The sequence below is a fragment of the Prorops nasuta genome, unplaced genomic scaffold, assembly GCF_024137725.1.
Source record: "Prorops nasuta isolate Cenicafe-Biocafe unplaced genomic scaffold, Cenicafe_Pnas_1.2 PNAS00005, whole genome shotgun sequence".
Taxonomy (NCBI): Eukaryota; Metazoa; Arthropoda; class Insecta; order Hymenoptera; family Bethylidae; genus Prorops; species Prorops nasuta.
Genome location: NW_027116802.1, coordinates 10,050,193 through 10,070,528, shown reverse-complemented (window position 1 = coordinate 10,070,528; position 20,336 = coordinate 10,050,193). Strand labels below are relative to the sequence as shown.

Genomic DNA, 20,336 nt, shown 5'->3' with positions numbered 1-20,336 from the left:
ACGTATCCTTAAGGCCTTAGCTGTGCATTTTCAGAGCGGCAAGATTACACCAGAAGGTCTGCTCGCCGCGAAATTGGCATTTCCAACGTACCATGTCGTAATATAGATTTCTAACACGAGCTGCCGGTAAACAAGTTTATCCAGTAGGAGTTCAGCCCTTACTTATTTCATAGAATATAAATCAATCTATTTATCTAAGCAGAACCCAAACAGACAGGTTACACTATTTTTAATGCACTTGTCAATTAATAAGATTTTATATAGTTCACCAGCATTTTTCGATAAATTACAGCAATGATTTTTTATCGAAACTCGAAACTCTCGTTTACTTAGAGTTGAAACCTGCAGATATCACCGCAGAGAAGCTTTGTCTTCAATGCAGGATAAAATTCGTGAAAGCTTTTCTTTAGCTTTAGTACATATGGATACAGCTTCCGGATAACGAGGTCCAGAATTCACTTGGTTTGGTATATAAGTTTCAATGTAGTGTAGACGCATCTTGCGAATATTCAATCTGACACGTATGAATATGGTAACGGAACTAGCCGATCGGCGAATCGTTCAGTTGATCTTTGATCCTGCAGAATCAGAAGCAGAAACGGCCAAGTTAGATTTGTTCGATTCATCTTTGTGTTATATGCATCTGGCTCTAGAATTCCCAGAGCGGTGAAACTCTAACGTAAGTTTATGGTCGCCGTGTTGGCGACGTACGTGGGCTGGGCAGTCGACACACGCATATGAGCTCACAGACTCGCTCGCACACTTACACGCGTGCACAAATAGGAATAGGTCGGGACCTCACGGTGTCAGAGGTGAGGCCGCACCCCGCATTGTATTCTGCCCACGTGACCAGGCGTCCTCGTCGTCATTCACGTCAACGCGAATCTCTCCTCGCTACTTTTTTCCATCGTAAAACCATCTTTTTACGCATATTTAAAATTTCGATAGGTTTTACTCAATTCAAGAATTTCATGCAACTACGTATCATTGGTAGTGGGAAAATGTCTGAAGAATCAAATATCGAATACTAAAAATTATTCGTAAAAGTTTTATTGTCCTGTGAGACCTTTCGGGGATGTAATGCTTATTGGTAATTAAAGAGTACGGTTTATAGGCTTACCAGACGAAGAAATACAGGTCAGGCAACTGGGTGATTCTTCTTGTACCGGGAGACACAAAGATTTACGAACCGGGATTGAATTTCTCCTCTCATAAATTTCTTAATGGAGTATGAGAATGAATCTACGGGATTAATAGTGTGACATACATGTCAGATCGTGGGTTGCAAACACGCCCATTTGTTCTTCCTCGAGTTTCCCAAGTTGCTTCGTTTCGAGTCTCCTTTTCATTTAAAATACCACAGTTAAAAAACTAATACGCTGTTTAGTCGACTCTTCAAATTGTCATGCATTTATTTATATAACTCGGAGCATGTTTCGTGGAGCATAATTGTAATAAAATTCCCTTTTTCTGTTACAGGTAAGACAGCTTATTACTACCAGATGGCAAGATTGGGTATGATATACAGATGATAGATCAATAGTTATCGATTACGTATAAAATTACACGAGTATAACAATTGAACCCGAAGGAATTCTCACCCTTCTCGTACTTTCAAGCGCGAAAGAATTGATGCGATTGGTAGGTGGAGTGCCTAAAGATACGCAGATTGATTTATAGGAAAGTTAACCTTTACCGAAACAGAAAAACCATCGAGAGAATGAGCCAATTAAAAAGTTGCATTAACTTTCAAAGTTCTGGAACTGGCTCGATATAGGAGCTAAGTTCATTAAAGGAAACGAAATTAATGTTAAAAATTAATTACGAGAAATCAATCGAGTGAAATGTTGAGAAAAACACGAGTATTTATCGCGTGGGTCTGGGCAATTGGCTCGATAGGAAAGTCGATTAATGGATATATTATATATATATATATATATATATGTGTGTGTATAGAGAGAGAGAGAGAGAAAAGACTACGGAGCTTGGAAGATGCTGGAAAGCTGTCCATGGGAAAAGGGACAAAAGGAACATTGGTTTTCCAGCTAGAACCGTGACGTTTCACAAGGATCCAATTATCGAAAAGAATTCATATTGATACGAGCAGCGGCTTTTATGGCGTTTGCCATGTTTTTCCGATCGCAACCGATCGGCAGATTTATAACGAACTCAACGTGGAGAATTACCTTCAGCGATCGAGCACGCGTATCGTTAATATCTTGTTTCCGCGCATTCCTACGTGCTCGTTAGAACAACGACGTGGACCCTATTCGAAGAATCACCGACGGTGCAGATTTATGGAAACGCCGACCTTTCGCGTTTTCACTCGCCGCAACTATTCCACCGAAAGATCGCGCAAGGCTCAAATTTTTTCACGCTTTCCCACGCAAGAGACCATCCGAAGAATCGCAATTGCTTCTAAATAACCGAAGGAATGACGAGTCTATACCTGTGCCATTCGATCTTTAGAATATTGCGCAATAAACTGCCAATCATCGCGATGAGACGCGAAATTCGATATTTTCGTTCGATCATTAACCAAACGCTAGCTCAAACCAGTGTTATGCTGAAACCAAATTTAGCGATGATTTCACACGAGCACAGTGGCTATGTCGAGATAAATAAATAATAATAACGTTCAAAAGCGTGTCGTGCGAGTGGAATTATATCTAGATGAGAAGAATGAGAGAAGAAGGATGAATATAGAGAGGGGAGAGGTGCGGGGGGGGGGGGGTGGCAAGTATTTTGATGATTATTCGCACAAGACACGGGATCCTATTAATTTCCGTCGGCTGAATAAGATCGCGATGAATGAATTTCAGGTTCGCGTAACGAGGAGGCGGTGCCAAGGGGGAGGTTGGAGGCACAGCAGTAGTAGAGAAGAGTCCCGATATGGCGATGCGCTGTCTGGATGCAAATGAGGGCCCTCCGTGCAGGGAATCCTCGAGCAAGGGATGGGGTCTGGAAACGAAATCTTCCAGCAATTAAATTCTCATTGAAAGTCAGACACGTGTTGCCGCGTGTCTGACGCGTCGGTCACAGCGATCGCGACCTCGAGATCCACGATATCAAGCATTACGCGACAAATAGCTGGCCTTCCTACTCTTTAACGAAGGATTCATGATATTTCCCCATGCCTCTCCTTTCAACTGCCACTCCCCGAACTCTGCAAATTATTGCCAGGTGCTCCGATGCATTTTAATCGCTCCTTTTACTTCTTCTCAAAAATCTCGTGGTTGTTAAATTCTAGTAGTATATATATATATACTCGACGGTATATATATGTACAGTTAATTTCTTCAAAGATATAAGTAACCGAAGCATCAGGCGCTGTTTCTTCTCCGTACTCGGATGGAACTTTTGCAAGGAACTGGCGTTGACCTTTGAACTCCGATAGTGTCTCTACGAATTTTCGGTGATGGAGGAATTTAGAGGGGATGGGTGATCGGAAAGGTCTCCACTCTTATCTCGTCACGACGATCTGCCGACAGATACACAACCCAGCTTGACACGTAACAATGCATGCATGAATTAATAGCAGCCGCTGCCGTGCTAGTACTCTCGTCGCTTACAGAGATTTACATCTTTATCGTCCTCTGGCACAAGCGTCCTTATATTTATCAGTATTGCAAACTGATCGCCCACGATTCTCACCGCGTACTCTCCAAATCGACTCAACGCAAATTAACTCTCTTCGCTAAAATTTTCTCTCGCTCCATTATAGTACAGTGGACTGAAGTCTTAATTGTTTTATACCGAGGTACGTAATTTTGCAATACGTGGATGCATTTATTAAAAGTATATAAATATTAAAGTGTTTTTGTGCTTGGAGTGCAGAGTTCGTGGTAAGAATCGTGATTTTGACGAAATGGATACTTGGAGGTCGTTTAAAATTGGCACGGATAAGGAGCTGAGTAGAGCGAAATTATTCGCGGACCTCCAACGATCCGATAAATGGCTAATTTACGTTTGTCTTCGATACGCGAGACTGTCGTGGGTGGCCCATCTGCAGTGGAAACGCGACATGGCCGCGATTAATTAGCCGGGCTACGATATCAACGGACCAACGGCCAATCGACCAGATTGGTCACGCTTTTTGGCATGGCTGCCATTTCGCTGCCCATCCAAGGAATCTTGATTCAAGCTGATTACATTCTACCTACATATATATGTATATATATATGTATACCGCACCCCCAAAGCTTCCACTCGACCAATACCAGCACCACTCTCAAATCCACCAACTTTTTCTGCATTTTTATTCAATTTATTAATCCCAATAAAAATTCCATCGCATGTTCTTTGCACGACTGTAAGCTTCCTTTCCCGATGTATAAGGACCTTCGAGTTTGGTATCGATGTCACGAGGATGATTTTTACTTTGGGAATTCGTCAAGGACATCGAAGGCCTAAATTCTAGTGATTAGGAGGTTTTACCTGAGCCAGGGCCAGGGCCCCGGCTGACCCCGAAAAGCCTAAAGGTCGACAGACCAGGAATTTCTGAACTCAACTCGCTAATGAAGCTTGAAGACCCCGTCGCCTATCTCCTAAACTCTATCCTAGTATAAGCGCCAAGAACAGAACGCTGCAGTATGGTTTTCGGAAGGTTCGGCTTGAAAAAGGTTAAGTGGCGCGGGGAGACCGACTAATAAATTCGGCCACTCGAAACTCCAATTTTCATTCCTCATTTCGCAGCTAGTTCTTAACTACCATCAGAAATTTTTATCCTTGAGTAGCATGGCTGGAATCCTTTGAGAAACGTTGAGAACGGATCACTGTAAAAGTACGTGGAGCCTGCCTATCGTATATGCCTATTATCGTTTTTCTCGATGCGACGCTTAAAAAAAAATATATATAGTTAAAAATCCGAAGCATGTCGGAGCGCGGAAAATTTTTTCTACTACATTAGCGGAACCAGCGAACCGGAACAGTATCGACCTTGCAAGGATTTCATGCACAGTAAAAGTCATAAATGGCATCCTGGCATACTTATATGAAAAACCAGTTTGCCTATTCAAAGTATGTGTTTCTAAAGTTAATCGAAAGCTGAATATTCTTTCGTTCATCTATAAAATCAATCGTAAAACATATAATCTAGTGACATTCTAAAACAGAAACTTAATTTATAAAATCTTTAATAATAGGATATTAGTGTTTATGAAATCCGTTATTAGCGCAGCAATGGTAAATAATGTAGATACAAAGCTAGAAAATTAATTTATCAGAGATAGTCGAGATAGTTGCTGCAAGTTAATGAATTGCAGTATCGTTATTACCGTAGGAAGATAAACATTAATTCCAGTAAACGTACAGTATATTTATCAGGGAATCTCGCATTGAAATCAGCCGACAGGCAGCGTAAACCAATTAGCGTTGAGACCTTTTCATTGGAGCACTATCGATCGCTATTTGTAAACGTCGGGACAATTTGGTGGATGTATATATATATATATATATATGTGTATACATGTGTGCACGACAGAGAAACCTTCCTCGATGTATACGAAAAAAAAAGAAAACTTTACGGGGCAATCGGACTTTTCAGCAGAGCAGCTTATTTCTGTTCGCTCGACGCGATCCCTGCGAGTTACAGCCGATTTGCGTGGGAAGAGCACACGCTTTTCCGCGACTCCATTCAATCTTACACACTGTATCTTTGAATAACGACCTAGCGAGCAGATCCAGCGGAGCCTCCGACAAGTTCCCATAAAAAAACTGTCGCCTTAATTAACTCTTCCGGCTAGCTTAATTAAGTCGAGCTGGCACAGTAGAGAAGATAGGTGAAAATGGTCGGTGCGAATAAAAATTCAAGTGGCGATATTCTCGAGTTTTCAATAAAGCCGATCGCTTCAGTTCGTATAAGAAGCGTATAATTTAAAATGAGTTACGTAAAGATCGCAGCTACCTTCAGGGGGTCGGATTGAGTTAAGGAGCGATGGCCGTATATCACGGCCATAATTACTGCTAAACTTGCATCAATTACGATCGAGCCGCAGATGTTGGCAGAGTGAATACCTGGCGATTCAGTAAAATATACACCGGCAAACACGTCCCTGACCGTCAGAAGTCATCGGAGGTCACATAACCGTTCCCTGATGACACTGGTGAGTAATGCATCTTCTCTGGTGCTGTTTTTTAACGTCCGCGCGCGCACACAAAGTTTTACGTCTCTCCCAGTCCCCCCCCTTCCCCCCCCCACCACCCCGCCGACTCGTCAAACTTTACCTTCTTTCGTGAAATCATCATTGTAAACTTATAATCGAAACCCGACGGTCCCTCAGATCGCCGATAACTTCCGAGATTTATCGCCAGTTTATGATTGGTCATTGTATTAGCAATATTGCGTTAACAAACCCTCCATTATTGCCTCGGAATAGACTGACGGCTCTCATAACGTATAATTACGTACGCTAATTTTTCCGATAACCCACTCTTATCCGCGAAGTGTCAATAAACATTGATCGGTGTAAATGAACTTTACCGATGATTTCAATAGTAGCTAATAATAGTATTTTCCCATGGCGATGGCAATATTTCATTATACAATATATAAAGTAATAAAGTTGAGCAGGGGTGGGGGGAGGGGGGGGGGTATTTACGATTGAAAAGTGCCCACGGCTCGCTTGACTTTCAACGCGCGAGATACAGAGAATTCACTCGCGACTCTCCAGGAAAATCAATAATACCGAGGTCGCTTCGTTGTTCTCTTCTGTATTGAAAAAAAGTGACAGGACGTAATTCGCGGAAAATAACCGTGAAACCATTCATGTTAATTGCTTGCGTGGGTGAATAAAAACTGCTGACTCGATTAAAAAATATACGCGCGATCTAATAAATGGCACGAGTACGCAGAAGGAAGTCGATTCATCGAGGAGCGAGAGAGGTTGGAAAAAATTCAGATCGATCAGATTCTACAGGCATATCCGCGTGGGTGTTTTTCAAGTTTTTTCCTCCATTTTTTCTCTTACCGGGTCTTACGTAAAGCGAGCGCTATATATATAGACAAGATTTACTCTAGTTGGTCGATTTTCATTTGACGACGAGTCGCACCCTGCAAGCCCGCAGCACCCACATGCTCGACTCGCGAGATTAGGCTCGCGTAGCATCCCACGTGACTACTAAATAAATCTAACCGATCGAAACAATGTCCAGCATGAAGTTATCCAGCGGAAAAGCAGACTTTTCGATCGACCCACGCGTCACTCAACACGCTTTCCATGCCAACTCTTCTTTTCCTCGATCTCTTTCCAACCATTCGAGCTATACGCCATGCACTGCAGAGTCTGCGTCAGACCAATCCACTTTCATCGAATTCTCAGAGTTTAATCGCAATGGCGCCTGCTCCTCCATATTCGAAGATTTCCATGTTCTGCCAAAGCCTGGGTAATATCGCGAAGGAAAAATGAAGGGAGGAGGAGAGACGAAGATGATTAAAGGAAATTGTAGAAGAAGGCTGCGAAGAGAGAGGAATTTTCAAATAAATCCTGGAGATTCGCGGTTTCGAATGATCGTTTATGGGCCGTAGGTGTCCGACGCGACGTCACTTCCGCCCGACGTTCGAAGATCGAGATGCGACGTTTTTAGATAATGCACGCAGCAAAACGATTGCAAATCTCGCTCGTAAACGGACGGTACATCGCATGGTGGTACGTGCGATACCTACAGACGCCGTGGATTACGAAAGCGCTGCAGTTTTTACTGATACTTTGTCGTTCTCGCAAACTTCATTCCCCTTTACTATCACATTACGTGCTGGAATTTCAAGATATACCAAAAACTCTTATCGGCAATGCGCTGGCTTTATGTATATATATATACGCGTATATACGTTACGTTAGCGGCGATTCTCGGGCCATCGGTATACACGTATAGGTATATACATATACAATATATACACAATGGCGTTTCAGCAAATTCTCCCTCGTCATTCTGCCGAGATTTAACGAGGGAAAAGATTTTGTTTAATCGACGCGAAGCGAAATTTACTGGAATAATGGTGGCTGCCTGAATGAACGTTAAATGAGAACGTTGATGGGGCAAAAAATGTTTGATGGAGTATCCGGTCGAGTATGAACGCTGGCGAGGAGGGGGGAGAGTTGGGCGTTCGATGAAACACGGCGAGTTGACGGAGACCGGGTGAACGGTCATAAGGACGGTGCGACGCACCGGAGGAATGACTCTTGGGGTACCGTTTTCCGAGGCTGACCGACCAACGAGTCCCTGCAGCGGGCTAACATATGCGTGATGGGCAACGAGAGCCACGTCACGCAGGTACGCGCCTCTCTTAAAGGTCCTCTCGCACTCCCTCGGCCTGCTCACTTTGCCTCTCGCGCGGTTCAAAGGTCACTGGCTGCCACCGTGAAACAAACGGCGCGGATCTACCTTAAAAGCAGCGCAGGAAATGGAAACCAGTCGCCCATCTCTCCAAGATAGCCGCGTTATTCACGACTCCACTCTCAGATTCATAGTAATTCTCCGGATTTTTCTGTAACCCTACACTTGCAGCCACTACACCCCTCCCCGTCATATTCTTGTCGCTACATATTAACGCCCCTGCTAACACGTACCATAATCCGCTACAACCATACACGCACGCTTCATGGAATTCTCGAGGGAATCATTATCATCGACGGAATTTTCCATTTTTTCCGCCAACTCTCTCGAATCTTATTTCACTCGTTATTTTAAATTCTTGCAACGGGTACTACCGCGAGTCCACCAGTGACCTTGATCGAACGATCAATGAATAAATCAGCACATTTCGGTGGCCGTGATAAGATCGAGTAACGCGATTTAGTGTTGCAGGCTAATAAGGATGAAAGAGCGGAGAGGAATAAAAACTTGTTTTTCGCGAGAGCTGTATTGAAACCAGTCGAGGTCGAAGGTGTGTATATATCTGATACAAAAGGTAGTACGCTACAGGGACCGTATATATACATCTCGATACTTGCAACGTTTTCAAGTAAAAATGTGTAACTGCATAGGTACTTGCAGAAAAACTGTCAAAAGTTATGAAATTTATCGATAGTCACAGCGCTGGTGGTATACATATGCAGTGCCTCGCATTCTTATTTCACTGTCATTGTGTTGTTGGTATGCATGGCCCCTATAGCATCGCTCGAAGAACAATTAGAAGAACGGTGCGAAGGTCACTGGGCGATCGTGTCTTATTAGGAGTCGACGCATGTTCGACTTTACGCAGGAACGCTTCGCACTGACGCATTCCTGCAACTAATTAACTCCATTGTGACTCGTCGGTGTCGTGCGGGGTCACGCACTGCTTTCAACCGCTTCTCGCTCGTTACGTGCAGGTCATCTCGTCATCCGACAAGACTCCTCTATTTCAACCTCCCCCCCCCCCCCTCTCTTTTCTCATTACACCAGCTGTTCTACCCCGAGCAGAATTATATTATTCCATATAGCATTTCTTTTTTCCCATTGAACCAGCACAAGCTTCATTTGGTAAACAATAAAATATCGACCATGCTTTTTGTTTATCTTTTGTTTTTAACACGAAAATTATTACCTAATTCCAATCTACTTTTACTGTAATTGAAACTAAAGTATCAGGTCCAAGTATAATAATGTTTTATTGCCATAAATTTAAATAACACAATCAGAACCATTTTTTCTACTTTGGTATTTCCTTGAATTATCTTTTCCATTTTAACACATTTATTCGGTAGATTTGCATCCATAGGAAATTGACGCGTTGCTTCGTACTGGAAAATTCATTTTGCGTTGGAGTTGCTCAATTTTTCCCGTCGGCTGCTCGCACCATGACCCAAAAACCTCAGTTTGCACTATTCGCACGATCTCGCGCATAGAGTGCACACTGCAACCACGCCTAATGCACGTATCGCAGCCGCCGGCCTTTTCTCTGCATTCAAGCGTGCGTTTCTTTCTTATTTCCTCGAGAAATGGCAGCCAGGTAGATCGAGCTTACTCCATCGCAACCGGATATCGCTTCCTACTCTACTATACTATATGCTAATCTAGCAAAACCTGCCTTGTTTTTCCCTTTGCATTCATAGGCGGATCTTTTAATAACATATTTATCTATTTATTCGTTTCAATCTGCATGCTGCTAGAGATTATCTGCTCGACTGGTATGGCCTTCGAAGGTCATCGGTCATCGACTGACGAGAATTATTGTAAAAAGGACCACGGTCGAGCGTTCGCAGCTATAACTATTATGGAACCTGGCGAGTCAGCAATCGTTCGATAACGACGGATATAGTATATACTATTGGATGGATGTATTTTTCGGTTCAGCAGAAACAATCCTTTTGTGAACGTTCCCGTACGAAGCCATACAAACTGAAAGTTCTATTCGCTAATATCCGCTTATATTCCCCTTTCATAGACTCTATGACGCAACGTGACTCACGCAGTTTATTTACACGATCCTTGAACGTTAATTATCGTAACATCATGGATAACGGGCGACTTTAATAATTATCCTGTATTAATAGATATAACGAGTAGAGCGAAGGCCTTGAAAGGTTGAACGAGCTGAAAAGGCGGAAATCGGCTCGGTTTATCCGGCGGACAAGCGAAAAGCTGAAAGTTCGCTGCATATTCGTGGTCAACGCAAATAATTTGCCGTAAATTATTTGCGGAGGACCGACCGTTAAAGCAGGTTATATCCATTTCAAGTGGACAACTATAAGCACCGCAAATACGCCGTTATAACTATGAACTTGCTTGCTACTTACTTTGTAATCATAACTGATGTATAATGCAGTAGCAGGCATATGCACGGAATATGTCCAGTGTCACGATATATACTGTTTAATATTTTTTACACTGGCCAAGCAGCCTGCAAACTAGCGAATTCTCTAAATTTTCTTGTGCCTATAGTCTTGTGCTGGCCGGATACTATACCCGCGAGAGTGAATTTTGAAAATTTTAATTTTCATTCATGTTTCTGCATAAACAGCGTAATGGGGGTGTTAGTGAACACGGTAACTCATCGGTTTATTTGAGGAACGGTTTCTTTTATTTACTTTCTCCGTATGCTGTTGAGTTTACTCAAATAGGGTATAGGTATACTGTGAAACCTTCGAAATTGTGTTCGATGACGGAAGCTTTTTTCGTGCTCTCGTTTCTTACCTCTCGCGCAGGTGTCGGTTTGCATAGTTCTCGGCAAACATTCGAAATTTTCTTTCGGTACATTGCGGGATCAGAAATTGATAGGTACAAGCCTGTTAACGTGCATTGTCACTGGAAATACCGACCAACTCCATTTTAACACGTCGTTACGATATTTCACACTCAAACTCAGAGTGCCTGCTTGTTCCCGGTAGTGACTGAAATAGCTTGGGGTGTTACTAACCTTTACAGGTTCCATCGGAAAAACAAAATGAGAAATGATATTTCCAATAGGAGCAAACAGCATTTGGCATTTTAAAAGTGATTAAAATTAATATAAATTTCTGAGATAAATTCCGTTTCACTCGACTCGAGTCAATCCTAAATAAGACAGCTGGGGTCAGCCCATTAGAAAGCGAAGGTACCATTTCTGGAAAGCAGCTTACTGAAACTTATTACGGCAGGCCAAATGACGTTTCCCAGTAACGAATGAGCGTCAAAAGGGAATAAAGAAAAAGGTGGAAAAGAAGGCAGAGCGAGGAAGGGACACACGGGGAACTCTCGTAGTAGGTATTGGTGGGGGGCATAAATTATCCTGGAGACCGCCGGCAAAACGAATTGACCTCTAAGGTCAAGAATAGAGTAGTGTGCGACAGGAATAAAGATGGCACCATTTGCTCAGCGTTAATTATTCGCGCGTTAACTGCTACTTTCGACGAAATCACCAAGATCGACAGGAAAATGATGCTGATAAATTTCCTAGGCTGACTTGCTAATGAAGTTTTGCCAAAGGCTTCATTTCAATTTCATTACTCTTTTCATTTACACCTGTGTATACCGTTATTGTCATTCTAATTGACATTAGTCACAATCATAGATTAATCTCTAATACGCTATTTTATTATTTTTCATTCGCTTGAATTTATCTCTGACCCAAAAGATCCCTACGACTTATTTCTCCTTCGCGTTGTTCAGCCTCGCATACAGATCTTAATCCCTAATTTATTTCTAGAATTTCTCTAAGAAATTTCCTTATCGCGAAGAAGATAAAGAGGTCCGTACGTAACTATTCGCATCCATCGAGGCTTCTTTCTCCTGTTTGTGAAACAATATTTAAAGAGATTTTTCCTCGCTGCGCTGTCAATATATATTTCCAACTAAGATGTCATTTGGTAGTTTACGATGGACACAAACCTTGCACGTGCGATCGATGGGCTCGTGCTGCTTTAACAGATAGCAGTTGTTACAACGGTTTTACCATTTCTAAATGTTCCTATTTACGTAGAGATTTTTGAATGTTGGATGGTACTCCACAAATATAAGGATTCAGCAGAAAGGAAGAAGAAATACGTGGAGGAATAACCGTACATCGAGAATTACGTTTTATCTCGAGTTAGAAATGCGCAAAAAATGAACGAATGGATTTTTTTGTCATTTGTCGAAAAAAACTATCATTAAAAGATCATACCATAAATTATCCCGCAGTCCACGAGCTTGTAGCAGTAAGTAATACCAGTGCAGGAAAGTTAAATTAAGCATAAATCTTGGAGTTGTCAAGAGCAAAAGATAGCTGGTGTGAACATGGCGAAAAAGAAGCTGCAGCAGCTGATGGTATCAAGCGAATTCGGCGTGGACGAGTTATTGCCACCATAAAATTCCGGGCGTTTAACGATGACAAAAATTTATTGGTTATTTTCGGTGAATCTCGTGGACGCTGACCCTCCATTCCCAAGCAGCACCACCCTCTCCCCTCTCATTCCACTCATTTCGAGCTGGCTTCCTATAGCACCAGTCGTCGCCGTGGATCACGAAGAGCTGATCGACGAAGGAGATAATGGCGCCAGGGTCCATTTATTGAGCGTAAATCTTACCAAGACTAGCAACGTGTAGCCACCGTGTAATCACATCCGCGACCCTCTAAACTTATTTTATTGAAATTCCTAGTGTCGAAAGACGCTATTTTATTTTATCCACCCTGCTTTTCTTCATTATGTAAACTCACGATAAAACACTTGAAATTTGCTCAGAGTTATACTGAAATAAAAGATTTGTTACAAACAATGCATGGCTTTTCACGTTTATGCTCAGTCAGCACTTTCATTAATGATGCATACTATTTTTGCACAATAATACGAAACAACGATATCCCAAGTCAAAAGAAAATGTTGAATCATTAATATCTTTATTGGTATCATCAGGTCTGTCTGTATATTCGACGATTGACAGTCAGCTTTGTTTAATCTAGTTGTGAAAAATCAATAGGGAATCCATACTTTTCTATAGCTTGTGCTGCTAATTCCTCAGATCCTATAACTTGAGCTATCTTCCGGATTTTCCTCTTTGTATAAACGTCCTTTAAAACTTGCGCAGATAGTTTCGCTTGTCTCGGCTTAGATGCCTTTGAAAAATCCACATAGATTGAACCGAATCTAGTGCTGAGGAGAAATAAAAAATTATTCAAATGATCCAAGCAGTATAAATGGGGATTTTAAAAAGGTATAGAATAATACCTGTAACCATCCATCCACTCGAAATTATCTAGTAATGACCAAGCTAGGTATCCCCGAATGTTTACGCCCTTTTTCATTGCAAACAAAACTTCCCATAAATGCTGATGATAATAGACCACTCTCCCCAAGTCTAATATCTCGCCAAAGTCAGCATAACCATTTTCAGTTATATAAATTTCTGGAATATTGTACGCTGTGTTAAGATAATGTAAAATAGCGCCAAGACCTTTTGGTGCATTCTGCCAATGAAATGGATTTACAAATTAACTTTATAATTATGATGTTGTAGATCGTATATAATTTCTATGATTATATTTACTTTCACCCATAGGTCACCCTTCCATTCATCGTTGTTACTATTTAATTCTATCTCGGAATCAGCGTAATAATTGACTACATCGTTATAATATTTCTTAGCTTTGACCAAACGACTTGTATAATAATTGACACCAAGAAAATCTGCCGATCCACGTATAAATTCAATTTCTTCTCTTGTAAATGACGGCAGTCGAGAAGTTTCAAAATTTTGCGAAATGCTTTTCTTTAAAATTGTAGCTTTCATTAATTCCGGGTAATCTCCATCTCGGCCGAAAATTGGACTTGTAAACCAATCATTGCCCCAAATCAAAGCTTTCATGGTTGCTTGTTTGTCCTCCTCAGAGTTTGGATTAGAAGGGTAATACATAAAATAGTTATTTACTATTCCTATCTTACCTGCAAGTAAAATCACAAGATCGTATATATAATTTAATTTCTAAAAATTAATTAAAGTAGCACCATTTTGTCGTTCGCGATATTCCCGGTTGTACAAATTGTAAGTTTTGGCGTGCGCCAACAAAAGGTTGTAGCTACATAAATAGTCAAAGAGTCCAGATTGGTTGTACATGGGAACCATCGGACCTCCATAGCCTCTTTGACAGAAAATGTTTGGCTCGTTAAAAGTGACCCAATATTTTACCTAAAAATTTAGCACAAATAACACAGGGCATTAAATTGATTTTTCGATTTGAAGAGGTGATTAATTTTTCGATCGTAATTACTCTGTCACCGAAAGCTGCAAAAGCCACTCTAGCATAATTAACAAAATTATCCTGTATCAGTGGATTGAGGAAGCCGCCCATTTCTTGCAAAATGTGTGGTGTATCCCAATGAAAAAGTGTCACCATGGGTTCTATTCCATTAGCAATCATTTCATTAATTACTTCATTGTAAAATTTGATTGCATGTATATTTATCTTATTTGAAAATCCATTTGGAAGGATCCTTGGCCAAGATAAAGAAATCCTAAGCATGTTGCTCTAAATGAAAAAGTATAAATCATTCAGCTTATAATTCTACGTATTTTTAAGTGTATAATATACCCCAAGGACTTTAGCTGTTTTAATATCTTCTTTATAATGATGATAGAAATCATCAGCAACGTCTGCGTTAGATCTATCTGCTATTATTGATGGATTATCGTGGATCATATGATCCCATACTGACTCACTTTTACCTAAAATTAATGTAACAGTTGGATTCATAATAGTTAAAATTATAATATACCGATTAGATTTAATTATGTTAATGCTTCTGAATTACCAGACTTGTTCCAAGCCCCTTCAAATTGAAAAGCTGATGTAGAAAATCCAAATTTGAAATTTGGTGGAAACATATCATTAGATACATGATTAATATCTCCTATTTGAGATGATGGAAATTCGTACTCTGTCAAAATGTTTAGTTCATTCCCGTTGATCCACGTGTTAAGAATAGTAAGTGTAGCTAAAACACTTTGTACATTTGCAATAACTGACATATTGACTGCAGCTCGCACAATCATCCACTGTTCTTAATTAAGCAGCAAAAAAGCTTTTATACCTATAATTACCTGTGTATTAAACGTTGAAATGATAAGAATAGCAAAATGACGATAAAAGCAAATGATACGAAATTTCAAGACTTATCACCAGCTATTTATCGGCAATATACTATATCAGCTAACAGTATTTAATATTTCTGAACTGCATTATTTCAGGTCTCATACAATTATGCTATTAAAGCCTTTTGTCCTTGTATCGCATAAGTTTTTTTCTTCATTTTGTTCAGTTACAATAGTAAGACTGGAAACTTCTTGGTTTTAAAAATGGGACTGGATTCTGGTAAATAAATTTGATAAATAATGAAAAATATATTATTATGCATTTTAAATTAACACGTGAATAAAACCACGATAATAAAAGGAAAGTCTCCAATTTAAATAAAACAAAATACAGACAAATACTGTATATACTCCCATGCTGATGTAATCATTACAATGCTATATATCAAAATCGAACTATTTTGTAGGTATAAAGAATGTCTAACGTTATTTTAATAATTATTTCATTTTTTTTTTTAGGCGACGCGTCAGGGGAAAACATATCTGCTAGTTCAGGGCCAAGAAGCGGAGACCGTGGAGAAGCAGCGGACCTAGGAACGCACACAGAAAACAACGACGGGGCCACCCTGGCCGCGAATACAGCGGTTGACGCCAGGGGCGGCAGCCCCCAGGGCGCCCACTTGTCCGGTGTGGTAACTCCGAGGCCTCCAAGAAATAGAAGGCGACAAAATCAAAATGGACTCGATACTACTCAAGTAAGAGATAATTTATATTTAATCAAAATAATTAAATCCATGGCAAGCATAATTGCTACATGTGAATTCGAGATCTTTCTTGTGCAGGTGATTTCAACGGAAGGTCCAACTTTCTTGTGCAGAACATTTCGATAAGAGCGTTTTAGTTTAGGCTGCCGGCGAACCTCCTTTTTCAGCTTTGAATTAAAATTTTAGACATTAACTCACTAGTGATTAATAGAATACCAAAATAGATCGGGATAAATCGTAAGATATATAAAAGAAGTGTGCGAGGCCTGAACGATATTTGAAAAATCATTAGAGGTTCATAGACGTCCCATAAAAACAAGTTTATTTCTGAAACTTTGCTAAGAAAAAAGATTTGTTCTATTATATTGATGAAGATTAACGTTTCGTTAGAAGTGAAAAAATTGCATAGATCGTTTTAACTCCTCAAATTTTCATTTACCTCTGACACATACTACTGACTCTGTTAATACTAAGGGTTAAAAACACCTGTGATCCTCAGCTATCACGTGGTTCACATCCATGGACTTTCTTTTTTGATCTCGAGAGCTTAGTACACCATAGCAAACAGCTCGTACAAATTTCGAGAGAAGTTGGCCACCAAGTTGAAGTGTTTGAGCGTCCTCGTAGCGTTCTGGGACACGTGCGAGTGATTCGAGAGGTCTCGCACGAGAATCTAACGTCTTCCAACAGCTCATACACGTGTGTACACGCGAAGTACCGTTTTCGACTCTTAGAAGACTCAGGTGTGTGCCTCAAATGTCAACCACAGCAAAGCTGCAATGTCATCCTCCGAAAGCTGAAATCTACGAATGGATTAATAATGCTTTTTAATAAAAGTATTACACAAGTTTTTTATTTTTTGCTTCATGTTTAATACTATGATTATTAATTTGTAAAAAAAAATTGAAGAAGTGATTTCATAATTTGGCGATTTCGTTCGTGTTATATTTAAAGAATTTAGTCATACGCAACGAGTCCCCCTATTCGTGGTATGGATTATTATATATTACGTAGTATTCGAGTAACGTAACGGATCGGCAATTACCTCGTTATATCCCAGCTTAATACGAACAGAAGTATACTTGCGCACGTGGCTCCAGCTCGTGTACCATAAACACCCGGGCAATATAATTTTCAAGATGAAACATGCTCCCTGGGTCGTTCGCGTTATCGTGGAAGATACGTGACGAAAAAGTTCAAGTCACATAGTGGAGCGGAAAGGACAAATTAATTGAAACTCATTAATCACACGGCGTGTGGCAACAAAACAGTGCATAAACTTTAACTACATACACTGTAGTTTAGCATATTTTTGCATTTTTCAGTGGTGAATAGACGGAATAGCATGACATCACTCATTGAATGAGCAAGCGCACGCATGCAGAGTTGAAGTGGAAGAACTCGAAAGCTTAAATCACAATTTATTTGTCGATAAACATACGGCTAGATATCTCAATAACGAAATTTTGAAGTATCCATTAAATTAATATTGCTTTCTGAACATGCCTAACGATTACTTTTTCCTAATCATTTCCAACAAGAAACTAAATAATTATATCGGTTAAAATGTAAGTACGTAAACGTGGCTATAAACTTATATCTACAGCCAAATTACAATTAAACGCGGCTCAAGTTGATTAGTGCGCAAAATAAGATCGATAAATTTATTGATTACGTATTAAGCGTTGTTAGAGAAAAAAATGTATCTTACGATTAGGATTGGTAGTTTGATTAGGTCGTTGCTAGAGGGAATCGTGAGTTTCTCATCGATGGTGCCGGAGGTTTCACTTCGGTGCCTTTTTTTGGAAAGCACCGAGGGACCAGTTAGCATTTGGATTTTAAAAGCAGATCGTGTCTGCGGTTAAGCCGAAGCAGGCCCTTGTCAGAAAGAATCTCTAGGCGAGAAAGAGATTTATCGTGGTCCCCTCGAGCTCGGAGACCCTATTCCCTGCCAATCAGCTCTACTTAGTTTCTTCTCACTCTTAAATTCACTATCTTCCACGTTTCTTCCTGGTGCAGTTCCTTCTTAGATTTAGCCTCTTAGTTTTTGTCAGTATTAGTTTCTTCGTCTCCATATCTGTGTATAGTGGTGGGATTCTCCTTGGTGTTAGCTTCTCCTTCTTAGTGTCACGAAGCAGCTCTTACGCCACGCGTTCGTTGCCTTCATTACCATATCTCAGATGCAATCTGTTCTCGGGATTAATGCACCAAGATATTTCCTACTACTAGTAAGTGAAACCGCACACGCAGATATATGCTTGCTAGATGTTCCCAATGACCAAGGACGCGTGGATGGTACTCTTCAACTTGAAGTAATGTTTGCCGCACAGATAAACAGACACGAGTAACACTTGAACATACGTCTTCTCCAGAAATTGGAAATCTAATGATGAATTTATTCGAGTGGAAATTATACTTTCCCTGCAGTTTTACTAGAAAGAGTTTATCTTTTGACAAACTCCTCTTGTAAAAACTTCAAACCTCTTATATATATATAACTATATAGTAAAGAAATTAATTACGCTCAGTTCTTTGTTATAATTGTTTTAAGTATTTATTTCACAGTAAGCGTCCTCGTCGACCGATCCTCTTATCTTTTTACTGGCTATTTTATAGGTTAAGACGGAACGTTTGACGCCTGACAACAATTCAACATCTTCGCGTAGCGTAACACCGTCTTCCTCGAGTCATCCTGGTACCCCGCCAAATGCTACGCCCCTCGGTGGACCGGAAGGGCCAACACCTCCTCATCATCTCAAACACATGGAACAGATGATGGGACGAAATTACAGTGACTTCATGAGAAGCCTTGCTGCCAAGTACAATAACGCCAATCCTAACGAGTATGTTGATACTTTTGCTACCACACTTTCCTCTAGAATTTTTGTGTCATTAAATTTCTCTCAATGTATACATATACAAGCACAGAACAGAACCGGTTTTTATAATAACCATGATCTAATTTCAATTTGAGTTGTATTTACAGTATTTAAAGTATTAGAGAAACCACCGTAAATAAATCAATTTTCCTAATTCCATTTTATCTTTTAAGCATCAATAAATTCGTTTATATAGTTATTGATATTTATGAGGTAGAACGCAATCATTATGTTTTGTCGCAATAGAAGAATTTCGATTATTAGTGTTGTGAATGTTGCTTGATGGACACAAAGTTTCGCGCAAACAAATTGATTTTTTGAGAAGAATTTAGAGTCTTAGTGGTGCGATAAATGGTAATTGCAGTTACTTTAGTACGCCGAGGAACGGATATCCTCCGGGTTTGGATCCGAGGTTTCCAGCGTTCAAGACTGCTGCCACGCCATTCGTGGGCCTAATGGCACCTTTGGGTGCACCACAACCACCGACCGTTCCAACGACGTCTCCGCTTTCCAATAAAGACCCCAAGGAGCAGAAACAAGACACCCTCTTCGGCAACCCTGTCTTTCCTCCAATGCTAGATATGTCATCGACGCAAGCACTCCTACACATGGTCCGAACTGCCAATGCCGCGCAGAATGCTGCGGAACTTGAAACGTATCTGAAAGGTAACTTCTATCAATAATCACTGTACGTCGTAAAAATAAATCATTCCCTCGATGAAAATGTAACCCCCGATAACCAATGAACAATTTTTTTACCTATTTATAATATCAATTTTTCTCACGTGTTGCAATAACTATATTAATTCCATGGTGAATTAGCTCTATTTGACGAGGATTTCTCGATAAAACTTCAGGTGCAAACAAGCGTGACGCTGGTGTCACGAGTCCTTTGGATCTGTCAAGTCCTGGCGGCTTCGTGCCGAGGAAGAGGCAAACGACCGAAGCGAGAAGACCAGGAAGTGCCTCCCCGAAACCCAAGCATACCCCACGACCCACGACGCCGCCACCGGTTAGGTGTCCTTCGTTATGCGGTCACATGCCTTGTGGCGATGGCCAAGCAGTCAACCGATGGACCATCGAGGACGTCGTCACTTACGTTTCTTCGATTGACATTTGTGCAGAATACGCGCAGGTCAGTTGTTAATTATTATTTTGTAACTATAAATCAATAGAATGAAAGTTTTTGAATTAAAACATTGCACCTTTTGAACTTTCGATGAAGAGC

At 40.6% G+C, this 20,336-nt stretch overlaps 2 protein-coding genes across 4 annotated transcripts in view; one reads left to right on the top strand and one right to left on the bottom strand.

Annotated features, from left to right (window-relative positions):
* Nucleotides 1–20,336, top strand: part of LOC136773869 (uncharacterized) — an 88,422-nt gene that overhangs the window by 35,774 nt on the left and 32,312 nt on the right. For 2 of the 3 annotated variants that reach the window (XM_066727797.1, XM_066727798.1), the window contains 4 exons: nucleotides 15,985–16,220; nucleotides 18,846–19,072; nucleotides 19,473–19,774; nucleotides 19,966–20,243. In XM_066727797.1, coding sequence (XP_066583894.1) covers nucleotides 15,985–16,220; nucleotides 18,846–19,072; nucleotides 19,473–19,774; nucleotides 19,966–20,243 — 1,043 coding nt within the window. Of the gene's footprint in view, nucleotides 1–15,712; nucleotides 15,746–15,984; nucleotides 16,221–18,845; nucleotides 19,073–19,472; nucleotides 19,775–19,965; nucleotides 20,244–20,336 lie in introns of those variants that run through there. The other variant, XM_066727799.1, reaches the window with a different exon arrangement.
* On the bottom strand, nucleotides 13,156–15,412 carry LOC136773867 (myrosinase 1-like). The gene is made up of 7 exons (XM_066727795.1): nucleotides 15,186–15,412; nucleotides 14,966–15,099; nucleotides 14,645–14,902; nucleotides 14,382–14,562; nucleotides 13,924–14,318; nucleotides 13,605–13,843; nucleotides 13,156–13,529 (listed from the first exon to the last, which is right to left on the bottom strand). Exons 1-7 carry the CDS (start codon nucleotides 15,400–15,402, stop codon nucleotides 13,331–13,333), a joined length of 1,623 nt encoding a protein of 540 aa, XP_066583892.1. The 5' UTR covers nucleotides 15,403–15,412; the 3' UTR covers nucleotides 13,156–13,330.